A 19,434-nucleotide genomic window follows, 5' to 3' on the forward strand; every position below is an offset into this window, starting at 1 on the left:
GCACCTTATTTGGGTCTTCTTCCCCTACAACATCAACAGATCCCAAGGGCTTTCTGTCAGTAGTATCTCACCTTAGCTTCTCATCACAACGCTACGACTAAGCACAGCACCGATACAGTACTAAGGTGTTTGCTGCTGTTGCAGCAGCCATCCACCAGCATGTGTAGATCCTCTACCCTCTCCAAAGTAGGCAGAGCAATGGCAGGATAACTGTTCTGGCAGAACATAGCCTGCTTCTAAGTTTGGCTTTTTACCACAATCTAGCCTAGATTGTGGTGGCCAGCCCCTCAGCTTAATTATCCAGGGGTGACAACAAAGTAAAGGGAAAGAAGAAGATCAGGGCCAATAGTTTTTTCGCATGCATTTTCTCTTCTTTAATAGCCTCCAACCCTTCAGCTCCAGTTTTTGGAGCTCCACCTCATCATTTTTAGGTGCATGGCATTAGATCTCTTCTCACTCATGGGTGTTGGAGATTAAAGAGCATGTTTATGCAATTGAATTTTTCAAACTGTCCCCAGTAGGGACTCTATGGGCCACTCCTCCTCCTGTGTTATAGCAGGAGATAATTACTTGTTTCAAAGGAGCAGTAGCTTCTTTACATCTTTCTATGTTTCCTTCTTTTTCCTTTTCCCCAGCTGTTTTTTGGTTTCCAATAAAGGCAGTGGGCTTTGGCCAGGTTTGGACCTTACAGGATTTTATGCATATATTGCATATTGCAAATTTCAGGTATTGTCATTACCAACCATCCTCCCTCTGTTATCCAGCAAGACATGGTTCAGTAGCATTGATTTGAAGGATGCCTTTTTTCATGTGGTATTAGACCACAAGACGGTAGATTTTTGTCACTTTTTACTAGCAGTCAGGTTTTTTCATTTCAAGTTCTTCATTATGGTATCTCCACAGCTCCACAGGTGTTACTAAGGAGATGGCTGTATGCCGGCTCATCCCTGGGTGCACGGGGTAGTAGTTTCCCCCTATATTTATGGCTGGTTGTTGGTGCACAGTCCTGTGAGTATCTACAGAGGAACATTCACTTTACTCTGTTTTTATAGCAGACGCTTGGTCTTTTTATCAACAAGGTAAAATCTCTTCTTCAGCCTATCCAAACAACCAATTCATTGGGCCTGTATTGGACTCTTGGCATGCAAGGGCCTACTTGCTAGAAGACAGGTTTCTGAATCTGCATTCATTAGCTCTTTGAGTCTGGCAGACGCCATACATCCATGCCAGGGATGTCCAGTGCTTTTTGGGACACATGGCATTCACCACAGCTGCCACTCCTTTCTCCTGTTTGCACCTTCGGCCTCTCCAGAATTGGTTTCTTCGGGCACTTCATCCCATGCAGGATGAGCCCAATGAATGTGTCATTGTCCCTCTAGCCATCCACAGGTCTCTCAACTAGTGGACTCATCGCTCCAATCTCTGTGTGGGCGATGTTAGCAACCGACACTCACCTCGAGGGTCACACCATCCATGGTCCTTAGGCGGCCATAGAGGGCATGGAGCACATCACATGTGCTCCATGCCCTCCATGGAGTTACTCGCAGTAGAAATGGCACTGCACCTTATCTGTCATTTGCTCATGAACAGTGTTGTCCAGCTTACCACCACCACCATGATTGTGATTTGCTTGCCCTCATCATCAGAGTCTGGGACTGGTATACCATAACCATCAGTGCCATTCATCAAGAACTCTCTTGCTGGCTCCCTCAGTCAGACAGTTTATACTGACCACTAATGGTCCCTTCATCCTTCCCATGCATGGGAACTCTTTGTCAGATGGCAAACTCCCCTTCTGGACTTGTTTGCCTCTCCCGCCAACATGAAGTGCCAGTTCTTTGGAGCACGTCTTACCTCCACCAGACAGGCTGTTGGGAGATGCCTTCCTCCTGGATTGGACATCCACCCTCCTGTACATCTTTCCACTACTGTCACTGCTGTCCAGCGTGGTCTCTCGTCTTCAAGCAGAGCAGGTAGATTGCATTGTCATCACACCATGGTGGCCCCACCATCCATGGTTTGTCATTCTGCTCCAACTTGCAGGCAGCTGTTACATTCAGTTGCCACTCAGACCAGACTTGCTGGCTATGGGCAACAGCCCAGTCCCGTACTCCCAGGTCACTCAGTTCCGGTTGACGGCGTGGCAGATCTAGCCTCAGCCTTCTCTCAACCAGTAAAGGGCATTTTGGACCTTGCCCTGAGACCTGCCACTAAACATTGTTACATTTGTAAGTGGTGTCATTTTTGCATTTTTTTCACAAAAGCAAGGGGTTCAGCCTCTGTCTGCTTCCACTTCCCTCCTCCTGGATTTTTTGATTTCTCTGTCAGATTCAGGACTCTCATTATTATTCTTGAAGGTCAATCTGGCAAATATAGATTCGTTTAGAAGCGAGCATTCTCTTCCCTCTCCTTTATCCGATCCTTTTGTAAAGAGATTTCTGCAAGGCTTTAGAAATTTCTGGCCCCAAGTAGGCCTGTGCCCCCCTTGGAGGTTGGAGGTTGTTCTTTTCACCCTTGCAAAACCACCATTTGAGCCAATGGTCACTTCTGACATGTTCCATCTATCATGGAAAACGGCATTTTTAGTGCCTATTACTTTTGCTTGTCGCACTAGCGAGCTTATGGCTCTTGAGTCGATAGTCCTTACCTGAAATTTCATAAGGATGTCATGCTGGGCACAGGCATTTCCTTCTTCCCTAAGGCAGCATCATAGTTTCATATGTCTCAGGACATTGTCCTTCCAACCTTATTTCCAAATCCTTCTACTCCCCTGGAGCAGTCTTTGCACCTTCTTGATGTGCGGAGGGCTCTTGCTTTTTATGTCCACCGCACAGCTCCATTACGGAAGTCCCTACGACTTTTTGTTAAGTACCGTAGGGATACTGTGGGCCTTCCTGTTTCTACCCAGAGGTGGCGACCTGGATAGTTGCAGCTATCCGGCTAGTTTGCGAAATGGCAGGACTGGACTTACCTGTTCAGATCCATGCTCATTCCACTAGAGCATTGGCACCCTCCATGGTTTTTTTGCACAGTGTGCCTCTGCATGATATCTGTCGAGTGGCCATATGGTCAACACCGCATACTTTTGTCTCCCATTATAAATTGGATTTAGCTGCCAAGAAGGAGACGGCTTTTGGGAGAGCGGTACTTTTTTCTGCACTAGCATGACACCCGCCATCCGTGGGACTGCTCGCTAGTCTACCACAGGTGTGGATTTCACAGTACCACGCAGAAGAAAGTAAGGTTGCTTACCTGTAATCATGTTTCTTCTAGTGGTAACTGTGAAATTCACACAACCCGCCCATCCTCCCCACATTTTGTCATGCCTTTTATCTCCGACTGTCTTTCGCGGTACGGAATTAAGGCTCCAAGCCCCGCTGCCTGGCTTTATTAGGAGTAGATGGGCGGGGCTGGAGTCCCTAATTAGGAAAAGCTTTCAAGAAAGATCCGAGTCAGCTGCGTGGACGCAGGGAAATACCACAGGTGTGAATTTCACAGTTACCACTAGAAGAAACATGATTACAGGTAAGCAACCTTACTTTCCCTCTCTTTTGTACTTCCTTGCCTTTTACTCAGAAACCTCTTTCCTGCAAGTAATCTTTTACCAGGGATATGGCTGGGGATTTGTGGGTTTGGTTTCTGCCACTAGACAGACGGGCTCTGGAGTTCTTGTTAGCATCATGGTCAATATAGAATATACTTACATATAAGTGAAAATGTAAGAACTGAGACAACACTTTGGGGGCAGCTAAGGGAAATGTGACAAGGAGAGTCTGTAGATATATTTCCAATTCCTTTTGTCTTTTTTCAACCAAGCTTTTGGAATTTTTGCCGATAATCTTCTTAGGAGGCAATAGATTTTTATCGACTTTCTTCTCAGAAACAAGCTGTAAAAGGTAAAACAGCTCAGTTAATGAATAAATGTGAGCACTAAAAAAAACAAAACCCAGAATTCCAGATACTCACGCTAAGTAAAATAAACCATCTGTGACAAAATATCTTGTTGCAGCAAATAAAATGTTTTAAATCATAACAACTAGTCTGCTACCATCTATTGAAAAGCATCTCCTTAACCTGGTATTCTTGGTCAAGGAGAATCAGTATTTGAAATGGACCAAATCTCCTGCGTATGTTTGGAAACTTCAAAAGTCAGACTATATTTCCCTGGATAATCTGCCTGTACATTCCATTTTTGTCTCAAATACACTACTGTAGTTGACCTCAAGTGTCTGTCTGCCCATTGAAATTACCCATTCAAGTCCTTTATCAATGTTTTGAATACAGACCTAATTAATTTGAAACATAAACCCAGATTGTCATATTGTCTGTATGTGGCATCCCTGAATTTCAAATGAAAAACATAAATAGTACCAGTCTCACTGTCTTAAATTTCAGATAACTGACACTGTATTTTCTGTATGGCACTCATCATCTGCCTTGTACACACAATGAGTTCCCACACAGAATGGCTAACATGCGTCATTAGTTTTACATAGTCCTTAATCTGAAATGATACTCTGATCCACTAGGTGAGTCCTTTAACTACTAAATCAATTACATCAGCAAAGTAACTGTAAAATGGTCTTTCCCCCAATTGCTTTCTGGTGTAATATAAGAAGAATTAGCCCATATGAGTAACAATGAAACTTCATATGCCTTCCTCACAGAGGGCTCTGCTCTTCTTTCATTTATAGCAGGGGTCCTCAAACTTTTTTAACATAGGGGCAAGTTCATGGTCTCTCAGCCTGTTGAAGGCCCAGACTATAGTTTGGGGAAAAAATGAACGAATTCCAATACACATATATTCTTTGTAGTGCAAACAAACATGAATACAACAATATACAAAATGAAGAGCAATTTGAACCAACATAAATTTACTGGTATTTCAAAGGGAAGTGTGGGCCTGCTTTTGGCTGATGAGATAGTCAAGTAAATAAGGATTGTTGCTGTTTTGTGCCTTCAAGTAGTTTCAGACTTTGGGCAACCCTAAGTCCAGGTAGATGACCTTGAAGTGCTGCATCCAGCCCCTAATTTGAAGACTCCTGGTTTACAGTATCTCTTTTAGCATAGCATCTCCTTCCCATAACAAAACCACCCCTCTCTTCTGTCATAAAATTCAAAATCTCAATCCAATTTATTTTATCATAATTGTTTTATAATTTGATTGGCATTCCAATGGATTAAAATAATTGCATTAAAATTTCCCAATTCATTTTCTGGAACTTGCCTTTAGAATATGAATAAAGATTGTATTTCATTTACCACATCCTCCTTAATTAATGAATGCTAATCAGATAGCTCATTTAAATGTTTCAAATTCATATTGGAAGTGCCTGGTTTGAAATTAATTCCATCACTGATGTGCTCCCTTAGGTTGCTGGTTTTTCTTTATTTTCACATATTTGTCTCTTCCCTCCATAACTACTTAAAATATGTCTTCCCATTTAACATTTAGTCTTAAATTTGACAGAGAAGGGCAAACATGTCTGATTTATATAGCAGAAAAGAAAAAAAAGTGCTGTTAGAGAGGAGAAAGTGGGTAACAGATGCAAAAGAAAAGAATGTGAACTGTCTTTTCTAGTTGCTTTAAAAGTATTAAACCCAATTGCAGGTAGCTGCCCTCCTGTGACATCCGAATAATGTCTCTGTACTATCTAACTAACAGGTCTTGCTTTCTGATAATAATGAAATTCTTTGATTAAAGCTATATGTACAAAAACATATAGAGAAAATTAATGAAAAAAATCCTGCAAATATTATGACGCTTAATATATGTGGCTACTAGCATTATATCTAATATGCTTTTAAGACAGAATTGTTCTTATATTAGTCTAAAGCCTTCTGGGCCTGAATCGGATAGAGGCTGTTTAGTTACAAGCGTCCTGAAATTTTTAAAATTACAGTACATGAAAAAAGCCAATATTTTGGGCCAAAAAAGGAACGTTTTCTACAAAAGAAACATCCAAATGGGTAACATTCAGCCAATGTTTTAAGATGCTGATTTTAGGATATTTACCTTTTCATGCAGGTCATGGAAGTCACTATATCGATGTTTGACTATCCAATGATGACTCCCAACGCTCACCTGGATTATATACACCTAAATGAAAACACAAACCTTTAACAAATCAAGAAACCCAAGGTGGCCATTGTGTCCATAAAATAAAAGTGATATAATCATCATCATCATCATCATCATCATCAAAATATTGCAAAAATTGAATGAAAACTACAAAGGCTATTACTGGAAATGCTGTCTAAATGCATAGCTAAATTCACACTTCTGAATTTGACACAAGTACAGGATGACCAAATGACAAGAGTAAGCAAAGAACACCAAGACCAGTCTCTTGCTAGCTTCCTGCCATAATCGGAATCACCCATTTTCTCAGAAAGTTTTTGTAGAAGAGAACTTTGTTTGAAGCTTATAGCAATCTAGGCAACTAGACGGTAACATACCAGTATCAAACCACTGAATAAGCAACTATAAGATGATGTAATAACCTCTGAAGAATCTAGAATTATATTGATGCAAAAAAGGGGGTGTGTGAGAGAGTAGAACAAATAATTTATATATTCTAGCAAGAAACTGTACAATAAAACCAATAGCTTGCAACATACCAGTAAGTTCTTGTTACATTTCCCTCACATGTTTCCTCTGAACAGTTCAAGGCACCATTATTTGCCTATTTTCATTCCTACAACATGAGTATATTACAACAGTTGTACTAACAGTGTACTGTGGATCACTGCTTAACTTCAGCATACTGACAATTACAGACAATACTGCAGCTCTAACATGGGGTTTGGCTGGACATGTGGGACTTCATATGACAGTGTTAATCCCAACATAATTCTCTCATGCCCACAAAAGCACTTTTTTCTATCTACCAAAGGGAGATGATTTTTGCTAACTGCCCAATCCTCACAGTTCTTTAGGCCACCCATAAATTGTCCTTCAAAAATATCCTGAGCAAAACTCTACTCAGAGACTAACATTACCAAACACAGAAAGTTGAATCTAATCCAGAAATAACCCGTATTTCAGAAAATATCTTGCCAACGTACAATGCTAATGCAGTCCCTTTTGCATTTAGTGCAACCTGAGGTAAGTTGGCTTACATACCATAGTAGGTCAAAAATAATGACCAGTAGAAGAAGAACAATGCCTCAAGCAGATCAGAGAGATGGGGAACACACCTGATGTTCAGGGCAGTACCACCTTCTCCCTAGGTATCTTAAGATGCCAACAACTACTCTGCCTCAATGTATCCTACACTTGCTTTTTTTAAACTCATCTTTAAAAGCTACTATGAACAATGAAAGTTGGCTTTCTTTGGGCATAATGTTGCTATAACAGGATTTTAAAGAAGCAGTTCCCCAAGTTAAGTTTTCAGAACTAAGAAGAATATGTACATATTGCAATTTTTTCATGAGGCAAAACAGCTTCTTGAAAAGGAATCAAAACATCTGACATGGAGGAAACCACAAAAAGGAATTTGACATGTGATTAACACTGAAATATTATGGCATTTCCATCTGAAGTCTCATTGGTCTAAGTCAGCATTAATCTTGCGTTCCACTTATAATTAGCTATGCAAGATACGTCAATTCTACAGAACAAGAATGAATAGGAAAGTGAAGCAAAGTTTTTATTAGGAAAATTCATATCCATATCCCTCTTAAATTAGGAATGGGTGTGTGGAAGGAGATGATAATGGGCTTGCACTGTCAGGGCTGAGTCTAACTGGCACCAGTGATTTGCACTGCCTTCCATTAGCAAAATAAGCTGCAGCTTAGAGACAAAGATGACATGCTTTTGTAAATTCTAAATAACATTTCCTAATGAATAAACAAAAATGAGAAGGAGTTAATGATAGATTTTCATTTGGCAGAACCTTAAATTGCAATATGGAAGATATTTCACCCGAGGAATAACCTTCATGTTAACAAGACATGATATATAATGAATGAATTACAAAAACAAACAGATGTTTAAAATAATCACAGTATATTTCCTATGCATGGATTTCAGTTACAGTATGTTAATATATTCATGCATTACACCTTGCTTTAGAACCTAAGGAAGCAGACTGTGAATCGCTAAGTATTAAATGACAAACAGAGCAATGTTTTACATTTCCTCACATCAGTGTTCAAAACATTGATAGTACACCAGAAAAAGATACTGCAAGTTCCCACAATTTCCAATATAATGCATGATTAAGCATACATATTTCTTTTCTTTTTTTCTGATGATTATGTTTATTTGTATGTATTTAAATCTGAATATCAGATGGTGGGTGTTTTGAGATGAACATATCCTCACAGTTTAACTCACTGAATTCAATTACTGAAGGAAGACATTTGATTTCATCAATTCTTCACTTTCGCTTCAATTTACAATATCATATCCTGAGCTTTTTCTCCTACAACCTCTGGAGAGGTTTCTTTTAAAAATGGGGCTGCAGGTATAAATGGAGCAGGAATCTCCGTACACATGAAAACCTCTGCTCTCACTCTTTCCTCCTCAAAAATGAGGAAGAATGTATATACAGTCAGCCCCAAGTTACAAACAAGATAGGTTCTGTAGGTTCATTCTTAAATTGAATGTGTAAGTTGGAACAGATCCAGCAAAAAGTGCACTTCTTGTAATTTGGCCAAAAAAGGGTGCACATTAAAGTTTCTGTGTAATTATAATCTCTTTTTTAGAAAACATCAAAGTTTCCAAGCACTTGAAAGGAAAACCATAGATATAGATAACCCTTCCCTCAAGGAGCCTATCCTGCCCCAGCTTCCTTAGGCCGCACTTATGATGTAGAATGAATGCAGTTTAACACCACGTTAACTGCCCTGGTTAATTACCATAGGATCTTGGGAGCTGTCATTTTGTAAGTTCTCTAGCCTTCTCGGTCAAAGAATATTGCTGCCTCACCAAACTACAACAGGATTGAGACAGGACAATTAAAAGTGGTGTCAGACATGAAGGAAAGGAGAGGTGGAGACATACAGGGAGGACAAAGGAGAAATTGATAGGAAAAAATAGAAAAGGGGGTGGAGAAATCATGGAAGAAACGGGAAAAGAGGTTTAGAGAAATAGATAGGAAGAAAGGGGGAAAGGGGCTTGGAGCTTGATAGGAAGAAAAGGAGAAAGGAGTTTGGTGTTCAATAGGAAGGAAGAAAAAAAGGGATTTGGAGAGACTGACAAGTAGAACAGGGGAAAGGGGGTCTAGAGAGATAGGAAGAAAGAGGAAAAGAGGTTTGGAGAGATAGGAAGAAAGAGGAAAAGGGGTCTGGAGAGATAGGAAGAAAGAGGAAAAGGGGCTTGGAGAGCTCAATAGGAAGAAAAGGGGTTAGGAGAGTTTGATAGGAAGAAAAGGGGAAAAGGGTTTGGAAAAATATTGATAGGAAAAATAAGGAAAGGGGGTTTGGAGAGATTGATAGGAAGAAAAAGAAAAGCAGGGTGGAGAGATATAGACACACTTGGGCTTACCACTAAGATTTCATGGCAGGGAGGGGAGAGGTCCATTCATAACTATGAGTTGTTTGTAAGTCGGGTGTTTGTAACTTGGGGACTGCCCGTATCTAAAATTATTTTTTACAGAATTGGCAGAGAAGGTCACAACCACATAAACGGAAGGAATAGATGGAAGGGTTAAAATTCCCAGATCGGCCACACCAGAATGGCAACTGAACCCTTGTAAAATTTACTTCTTCATTAAAAATATAAAAAGAAGTTTTTAAAAAATTAAGCCTGTTTTTATCTGAAGTGAAACTAGCTGACTTACAGCAATCCCATTAATTTCATAGAGTTTTCTAAGGCAAGGAAAAGTCTGCAGTGATTTAAATTATTTCTTCCTTTGAAACATAGTCCACAGACATTGGTATTCATTAGCAGTCTCCCATCCAAGTACTGACTAGAGATGACACTGCCTACCTTCAAATATCAGATATGCCCGGTTGCCTTACAATATCTAGGCCTTCATCCTAACAATGCATGCACATATTTCATTAGTAAAAGACATTACTAATGGCACTTAACTCCATGTAAAGATTGTGAAGTCTAGGCATTAATCTGTCAGTTACCTTTACAGTTTCACACGTTGTTGTGTGCCTTCAAGTCATTTTTTCGATTTAGGGAGACAATGAGGCAACACAATCTAATGATTTTTTTCCACAAAAGATGGTTTGTCTTTGCCTTTCTGTGAAGCTGAGTGAGCGTGACTTGTCCAAAGTTACCCAATGTATTTCCATGGCTAAGTGGGAATTTGAATCCTGGTATCCTAGTCCAATGCTCAAACCACTATACTGAATTGGCTGTCTTTTGAACATTACTTGAACAGGGATAACCTTTTTAATGCACTTAGACAGTATAGCAGTTCTATTAATATATGATTGAGTATTATGCCAAAGATTTCACTGTAACAATTTCATTTTATCCAGCCACAGAAAGCATGGCTAGGTTACATGTTTGTTTCTACTAGAAGTCTATTCTGTTCTATGCTTTATTTCTAAAGAATTATACTTTATTAGCAACACAGGTATAGATAACAGCTGCAGTGTACAGAGGTTGTGTATGAGCTTAGGGAAAAACCATGTACACAGCTGGAAGCTTCTTTAAAGTTTTCACTGGGCAGGTTCAACTACTGTTGAAGAAGCAAGTTGTTTTGCAAACTGAGCAGTGGGAAAAAGAGATGGTAAAACAATGGCTTCAAAGAAACCTCAGGTTACACATCCAGTTTTTCCCTGAATTCGCTCTTTTCTTGACTGTGATTCTAAAATCAGTCATAATCTCTTGTTATGTATTTCCTACTGAAACACATACAGCTGAGACTTTTTAACCATTTCACATTATATAAATTTGTTCCTAACTGAAATCTGGTAGTGTTTTGCATGACTTCATTATAATGGTAACACCTAGGAATCGTCATGTTTATATCCCAAATCATGTTTACAACCCAAATCGCCAACCAATGTGTTTTGATCTTGCAAACTTGCAAACTGAAAGGAAATCCTCAAGACAGTAAGGATTCAAGCAAGGAATTGAGTGTTTATCATATAGAATGGAACAGTGCTCCTATCTTATAGTGGTCTTTGCAACAGGAATTGCAAACAACATTATTACTAACCCTGGTTTGTTGTGGAGTTGCCTACTCATTGCTCCCAATTAATCTAACCCACTAAGCTTACAGTTGGGGGCTTTCAGTTGAGCCATTCCCAGCTGTTGAAAGAGCCAAGCAAGAATAAATGGGTCACAGGCAACAGCATGCAGATCGTGAACAGTAAGCCAATGATGCATATAAATTCTGGAATGCTGTGAGTACATGTTTTTAAAAAGATGGAGTCTTGCTATTCTTAAGCTATACCCAACTATAAAATTCCATATATCAGTGAGGACTCAGTATTGTTCTGTAGACATACACTGCAAATATTTTACTTTTTTGTGATTCTGTTTTAGTAAGCAGCCTTTTCATTTGTTCATTTTATGATAGCAGAGAACAGCAATACACTGGCCATCTTGTGATAATACCTTCAACCAAAAAACCTCAGAAAATTATTTGAATGCAAATCTTTTCATCAGACACAATGCTTGATAAAACTAGGGGGAGGGAAAAGAAGAGGGTGAGAGGAGAAAATGTAATTAAAATATCAATAGGTTTTCTCTAGAATGGAATGGAGAAGATGAGTTTGCAGACATGGGACTTTGTAACTATGTTATTTTATAACCACAGTTACTCAATAACTTATTATCATGGACAAAAAACAACTGAATCAATAAGTAGAACAGAGTCTAAGGCAGATTATTTAGCAATCCATTTTTTTCCTCCAACACACAGCTACTGCTTCTCTTTGCCTAATCCAAGAGACTTTCTCCAAATTTTGACTGGGTCCAGCTTTATAATATCACTATGTACTTGTATGTAGATCAAAACCTAAAAACTGGAAGTAATTATTTCAGTTGTTTGCTTTTCTTCTCTTTTATGCTGCCTATACTAAATATTCAAAGCAGGGCCAATTTCCAAAATAACCACACTGCATTTCTGTCTTCTCTGAGTGTCTCACAATTAATGCTAAGCATTCTGTAAGCCATTTTTGAGGCACTCTGATTCTGAACGTTTTAAATCTCAGTGAAATCAGTAAAGCCTACTTCAAGGCAAAAGCAGATCAGTAATGTAAGTAGTGCTTTTATTGGGTGTATGACAGCCCTTCATACTGTAAAATAACCAAAATCATAACAGTAGAAGCAGGTATTGCTGCACTGTAGCAAATGGCTTAGGTAACTGAAAAACAGAGCACATCCATTTTCAGTTATGTAACAGTTGTCTCAGATGTACAAATTTCACGTGTGTGAGTATGCTATCTCCCAAAATGGGATGTACTGTTCTATATAGATAGCTCTGTATAAAATGACAGTAGTCATGACAAAACTACAATCACTGTTACGTAAATCAAAGCATTTTGCATCCCCATTCAAAATGATTATAGATGTCATAAGGATACACCAACAGTTGTGTAAATTTCTCATACACTGAATATGATCTAGCCCAGGGACACATCTTTTCCCAATTTTTATCATATACTTAAACATATCACATGCTTGTTATATTTTCAATCCAGTTCCAAAGGCGTAACTGTTTCCTATGGAATGAAAAGGGTGGGACACAATGAGGATGTTTTCAGCAAGCCAGCATCAGAACTTGGGTCTTTTGGAGATTTGAAATGCTTACATTTCAAATCAGGGACAAACAATTCAAATATCAGCCCTAAATGGATTGAAATCTTGGAAATTTCAATTCTCTCTCTGGGAATTCCTAGTCTCCTCCTGTCTGGATGGATATCGCCAACCTAAGGAAATGTGGATGCATCTACACTGAAGAACGAATGCTGTTTGATACCCCTTTAATTACCATGGCTCAATGTTATGGAATTGGGAGCTGTAGTTTGGTGAGGAACCAGCATGATTTGGCAGAGAAGGTTAAAGACCTTGCAAAACTCCACCTCCCACGATCCCATAGCATTGAGTCATGTCAGTTAAAGGGATGTCAAACTGCATTAATTCAGTAATGCAGATACATCCTAGGAAACACAGAGCCGAAAACACTGACCTTTGAATCAGTGCATGTACAGAGGGAGGAAATTCCCCCATTACTGGTGGACATGTCTAGTGGATCTCAAGGAACCCGCGGGATGACTTTGCCTTTTGAAAGCAACACCCCACCAAAACGCCTCCCCTCAAACACCCCCAAATGCGTGACATTTTGTGGGTGGGCTATTCCCTGTTTTTGCACCGCTAGAACCTCAGAGAATCATAGAATTGGAAAAGACCCAAGGGTCACCCAGTCCAACACCATTCTGCCACGCAGGAACATGAAACCAAAGCACCCCTGACAGATGGCCATCTACTCCCTGCTCAAAAACCTCCAGAAAGAGGGACTTCACCATGCTCCTTAAAGAGTTCATGTCAGAAAGGTCTTCCTAACATTCGGGTGGAATATTTGTTCCTGGAATTTGAATCCATCACTCCATGTCTAAGGCCCCTTATTATCTGCTTTGAACTGGAATATATGGCAATGTGGACTCAGATAACACAGGTCCTTTCCAGATAGCTGATTAAAATCCCACATTTTCTGCTTTGGACTGGAGTATATGGAAGTGGACACAGATAACGCAGTTCAAATCAGATGTTCTGGGATATAGGGCTCTATGGGTGGGCCCTCAGTGTAATACAGATATTGTGGAATTTTCTGCCTTGATATTCGAAGAGCTCTTCCACACAGCCCTGCATCCCAGAATAGGTAAAGGTTGTCCCCTGACATTAAGTCCAGCCGTGTCTGACTCTGGGGTGTGGTGCTCATCTCCATTTCTAAGCTGAAGAGCCGGTGTTGTCCATAGACGCCTCCAAGGTCATGTGGCCAGCATGACTGCATGGAGTGCTGTTATCTTCCCGCCGGAGTGGTACCTATTGATCTACTCACATTTGTATGTTTTCGAACTGCTAGGTTGGCAGAAGCTGGGGCTGACAGCAGAAGCTTACATCCGCTCCCCGGATTCGAACATGCGACCTTTCATCAACAAGTTTAGCATCTCAGTGGTTTAACCCACTGCGCCCCTGGGGGCTCCCCGCAACCCAGAATATCAAGGCAGAAAATACCACATTATCTGAGTGTGGACTCAGATAACCCAGTTCAAATCAGATATTGTGGAATTTTCTGTCTTGATATTTTGGGATACAGGGCTGTGTGCAAGGACCCCTCAGTTCAAAGCAGATAGTGTGGCATTTTCTGCCTTGATATTCGAAGGGCCCTTCCACACAGCCCTGCATCCCAGAATATCAAGGCAGAAAATCCCACATTACCCGAGTGTGGACTCAGATAACCCAGTTCAAAACAGATATTGTGGGATTTTCTGCCTTTATATTCTGGGACATAGGACTGTGTGGAAGGGCCCTGAGTTATATGGCTGTGTGGAAGGGCCTTAGTCTCTGGAGCAGCAGAAAACAAGCTTTTCCACCCTTTAAAGTGACATCCTTTCAAATATTTAAACATTGTGATCACGTCCCCTCTCAGTCTTCTTTCTCCAGGTTAAAGATACCCAGCTTCCTAAGCCATTCCTCATAGGCAATGGTTTCCAGTCTGTTGGTCATCCTCCTCTGGTCAGATTCCAGCTTGCCAATGTCATTTTTGTATTATGGTGCCTAGAACTTGCCTATTTGAATTCTATTCTTTGGTGGAAAAGAGGACAAAAGTGTCATAGTGATGACGGCACTGATGATGAAAAGCAAAAGAAGAGGGATAGAAGCAAAGGAAAGGTAAGGAGGTTGGGGAAGAGAGGCAAAGATAGTAAAGAATGGGCAAACTTCGGTCCTCTAGGTGTTTTGGACTTCAACTCCCAGCATTCCTAACAGCCTCAGGCCCCTTCCTAAGGGCCTAAGGCTGTTAGGAATGCTGGGAGTTGAAGTCCAAAACACCTGGAGGACCGAAGTTTGCCCATGCCTGATTCATAACCTCTTGTTTCATGGAATAATCCCTCCCAGTTCTCCAAGCCTTGTCTTCTCCAAGCTAAACACAGCCAGCTCCCTCAGCAGTTCCTGGTAGGGCTTGGCTTCCCAACATTAGCCCTGTCAATACCTTTCTTGGACTGAGGTGCCCAGAACTAGACACAGCCTGATCCCAGCTGAGGTCTGACCCAAGCAGAAAGGAGTGGGACTCTGACTTCCTTGGGGATGGAGCACCTCACAGAAAGTGATGGAAGCAGCAGTGGAAGTGCCTCCCCTCCTCGGGGGAACTCCCTCCCTCCCTCCCTCCCTCCCTCCCTCAGGAAAGCCCCTCCGCGGCCTCCTCCTCCTCCTCCTCACCGTGTAGTTCTCCACCAGCTCGGAGCCGAGGACGCGGGCGACTTTGGGGGGTTCCTCGCCTTCCTCGCCGGCCCCCATCACCTCCATGGCGACCACCACAGCTGGGAAGAGGAGGAAAGGCCGCTTGGAAGGGGAGGTGGTGTGGGAAGCTCTCACTCGGCCGCTCTTGTTGTTGTTGTTGTTGTTGTGGCGGCCCTTGCGCCGCCTCCCTCAGCAGTGGCCTCTGCCAGCTCAGCCAGGGCTGTCACCGCCGCCATCTTTGATTCCCCCCTCCCCCTCACGCCCAGTAGAGTCGCTGAGAGAAAGGACAAGCCCCGCCCTCGGTCGCTAACACTCCTTTTCTGCGCTTGCGCAGAAGGAGGAGGAAACGCGAAAACCTCGGCCTCGAGGGGGCGGGGCTGAGCTTTGGAGGCGGGGCTAAACGAACACAGGATGGGCCATACCATCGGAATTGGGAAGGGGTATTTTTTTATTATTACTTATGGGTCGTGACCGCCCATTCTTATGCAGGGCTCGCTTAACGTTTACGGCGAACCCCCCTCTCAACAGATGGAAGCGGCACCTGGAAAATAAACAATGTGGAGAGGGAGCTTTTGGAAAATCTTGCTCCGCCCACAGCAAGTCCTTGAGTGACAAAGGCTGCTCCTACTTCACTGTAGAATTGACGCAGTTTGAGACCACTTTCATAGAATCATAGAATCAAAGAGTTGGAAGAGACCTCATGGGCCATCCAGTCCAACCCCCTGCCAAGAAGCAGGAATATTGCATTCAAAGTACCCCTGACAGATGGCCATCTAGCCTCTGTTTAAAAACCTCCAAAGATGGAGCCTCCACCACACGCCAGGGCAGAGAGTTCCACTGCTGAACAGCTCTCACAGTCAGGAAGTTCTTCCTCATGTTCAGATGGAATCTCCTTTCTTGTAGTTTGAAGCCATTGTTCCATTGTGTCCTAGTCTCCAAGGAAGCAGAAAACAAGCTTGCTTCCTCCTACCTGTGGCTTCCTCTCACATATTTATACATGGCTATCATATCTCCTCTCAGCCTTCTCTTATTTAGGGTAAACATGCCCAGCTCCTTAAGCCACTCCTCATAGGGCATGTTCTCCAGACGCTTGATCATTTTAGTCGCCGTCCTCTGGACACATTCCAGCTTGTCATTAACTGCCATGGCTCAATCCTAGGGAATCCTGGGGGTGGGAATTGATCTTGAGAACAACAAAACATCACTCAGAAGACAAGGGAAACAGGGCCAGTTAACTCCTCCCAACAAAGGATTCCCCCAGGCAGGAGGCAGCTAGGCTTTGAAGCTGCAAGGCCATTTGAAAGGAGTGCAAAGAAAGGCTTAGTACATTTAACTCAAATTTGTTATTTATTTATTTATTTATTGTGTCATCAGCAACCAGACATTTGTATTACATTTTTTAACAAAAACAAACAAACAGACAAAACACAGAATTAGCAAGGTTTGGTATTTGATTAAATGTCCTTTGACCAGCAGCTGGTCACTTGGAGTGCCTCTGGTGTTGCCGCAAGGAAGTCCTCCATTGTGCATTGGGGGACATGAGAGAAGCCTCCTCGCAGGATTGCAAGACATCCGGGTGTCCCCTGGGCAATGTCTTCGTAGACGGCTGATTCTCTCGCTCCAGAAGCGACTTGCAACATACTTGAATTTGTTAAAGGCAGAATAAACTTCAAATCGCTGCCATCATTGAAAGTACTATGCTACCTTCGTGACCGTACGTCGTTCCAAGTACCAACCCGGGCCCTTCGTTCCTCAGGGGAGGTCCTCCTTTCGCCTCTACCAATCTCACAAGCTCGTCTTGTGGGCACAAGGGAGAGAGCCTTCTCTTCTGTGGCCCCCTGACTTTGGAACTCTTTACCTGGGGAGATCAGGAAAGCCCCTTCACCGGAAACATTTAAAAAGAACCTCAAAACCTGGCTTTTGCACTGTGCCTTTGGCGAATAGGTGCACAGCATTATATTTTACACCTCAACGTTTTTGGCTAATGGAGTTTGTGACCTCCAAATAGGATGTTCTGTCCCACAGCTCTGTGTTTTATGAGTTCCATTTAAATGTCCTGCTCCTATTTTATCTCATCATAGTTGGTTAATGGTTTGTTATTTGGAAAATGTGACCTGTCCATTGTCATCTCTATCGTGATTGTGTCTATTGGACTGTTTATTATTATTATTATTAATGTCATTTTGATAATGTTGTTGTTGTCTGTTGTATATGCTTTGGTTTTATTGCTGTATTATGTTGTCTGGGCTTGGCCCCATGTAAGCCGCTCCGAGTCCCCATCGGGGAGATGGTGGCGGGGTAGAAATAAAGATTATTATTATTATTATTATTATTATTATTATTATGCTGTTTGCCAGAACATTAACTTTTGATTCTTGCATATAATGTTTTGTTTTCTCAGGGAAGAAGCTCCTGCTGTTGTTATCCAGGATTTTTTTTCAAGTCAGGAGCAACTTGAGAAACTGCAAGTTGCTTCTGGTGTGAGCGAACTGGCCATCTGCAAGGACATTGCCCAGGGGACACCCAGATGTTTCTCCCATGTCCCCACATGAGGGGCTGGAGCTGACAGACAGGAGCACTCCACGCTGCCTGGATTTGAACCTCTAACCTTTTGGTCAGTAGTCCTGTCGGCACAAGGGTTTAACTCATTGTTCCACTGGGGGCTCTGTTATCCAGGAGAAAACAGGGCTAATATATTTCCTCCAGTATTTCAACTCTCCTATACATCTTTGGTATAATATTTAAGCTATATAGGTTATTGTACAGCACAGTAGCAACTATCTCTAGCACCAATCTACTACCACTATCCAGACCATTCTGTGATCCTTTTTTTGTTAGTGTATGAATATCAGAATGCATTTAAAATGGATTATCCTACCCAAAAAGTAAGAAAATCCGCAATGTAGCCCCTGAAGGGATATTTATTTTATTTTAGGTGCAGAATGTATCATACGAGTTCTCTATATCACATTAGTGCAAATGCAAGGTGAGGAAAAACCTATTTGGAGCAGAAAGAGAGTTAACATTTTAAAAATGATTTATTATTGGTCTTAAGTTAGTCCTCCCTGTTTGAAGAAAAGAGAAGAATTGCTCAATATAAATAAACAAGGGAAAAAATTCACAATGAATGCTGGCAAGAAAATTTTTGCAGTTCTAAAAAATGGGGTAATTTCCCCAATATCTGGCATGTACAAGGCTAATTTTAAATACACATACATATTTGACACATAAATACCTGACTTCATTATAATTTGGCCAGCTTTCCTAAGTTGCTTGCAACTCAGTTGGACAGAGGAGGGAGCTCTGATCAATGGAGAGAGATAAATCCTGTTTTGTGATATGGAACATACTTTCAGTAGGAATGCTTCTGCCTGAATGATGCAAAAGTGTAGGTCAGTGCAGTTGTTTTGTCCAGGTTAGAACATCAACCGCATCACAATGATGCTTGTAGGAAAAAAGATAGTAAGAATAAGTTCAGAAATTTATACAATCCAATGTGAAGACATCATTTCAAGACGTATTTTTGGAAACATTTCCAGGCTTGTGCTCATCTCCCTGAAGAATTAGATGTTACAATGAGTTGATGAATACGTCAAGCAAACTGCTAAAAGCAGCCTGAGGAATATCTATTGAATGGGGGATTCTGCCTCTCAGGGCCCTTTCACATAAATATATTAACCCAGAATATCAAGGCAGAAAATCCCACAATATCTGCTTTGAACTGGGTTATCTGAGTTCACACTACCATATATTCCAGTTCAAAGCAGATAATCTGGGATTTTATTCAGCTGTGTGGAGGGTCCTTGGCTACTACATGGTTTGAAGCATAGGCCCATGTTCCTGCCGTAAGGGTCTGTGGTTCTCATGCAGAATCTTGGAAAGTGTTTCTTAAAAAGGACGGTTCCTTCAGTAGGATCTTTTTATATTCCCGGTGGTCAAAAATTAGTTGTGCATTCTTCACCATCTGCCCTGGTTTTGCTATGACTTGGTCATGTGGATGGATGATGGGAACAACAGAACTCAGGCAGCAGAGGTGGACCATGAGATCATGTATCATC

The 19,434-nt window shown here is 41.5% G+C and overlaps 1 protein-coding gene across 3 annotated transcripts in view; it reads right to left on the reverse strand.

The window, feature by feature from the left end:
* NISCH (nischarin) overlaps positions 1 to 15,664 on the reverse strand; it is a 42,049-nt gene extending 26,385 nt beyond the window's left edge. Inside the window, exons 1-3 of one of the 3 annotated variants that reach the window (XM_060765863.2) lie at positions 15,356 to 15,663; positions 6,017 to 6,100; positions 3,705 to 3,887 (exon numbers count right to left, since the gene is read on the reverse strand). In XM_060765863.2, coding sequence (XP_060621846.2) covers positions 3,705 to 3,887; positions 6,017 to 6,100; positions 15,356 to 15,442 — 354 coding nt within the window. In that variant the 5' untranslated portion in view covers positions 15,443 to 15,663. Of the gene's footprint in view, positions 1 to 3,704; positions 3,888 to 6,016; positions 6,101 to 15,355 lie in introns of all 3 variants that reach the window. The other 2 variants (XM_060765862.2, XM_060765864.2) reach the window with 2 other exon arrangements.
* Positions 15,665 to 19,434: the final 3,770 nt, after the last annotated feature.

This window comes from Anolis sagrei, chromosome 2, assembly GCF_037176765.1.
Source record: "Anolis sagrei isolate rAnoSag1 chromosome 2, rAnoSag1.mat, whole genome shotgun sequence".
In the NCBI taxonomy this organism is placed as follows: domain Eukaryota; kingdom Metazoa; phylum Chordata; class Lepidosauria; order Squamata; family Dactyloidae; genus Anolis; species Anolis sagrei.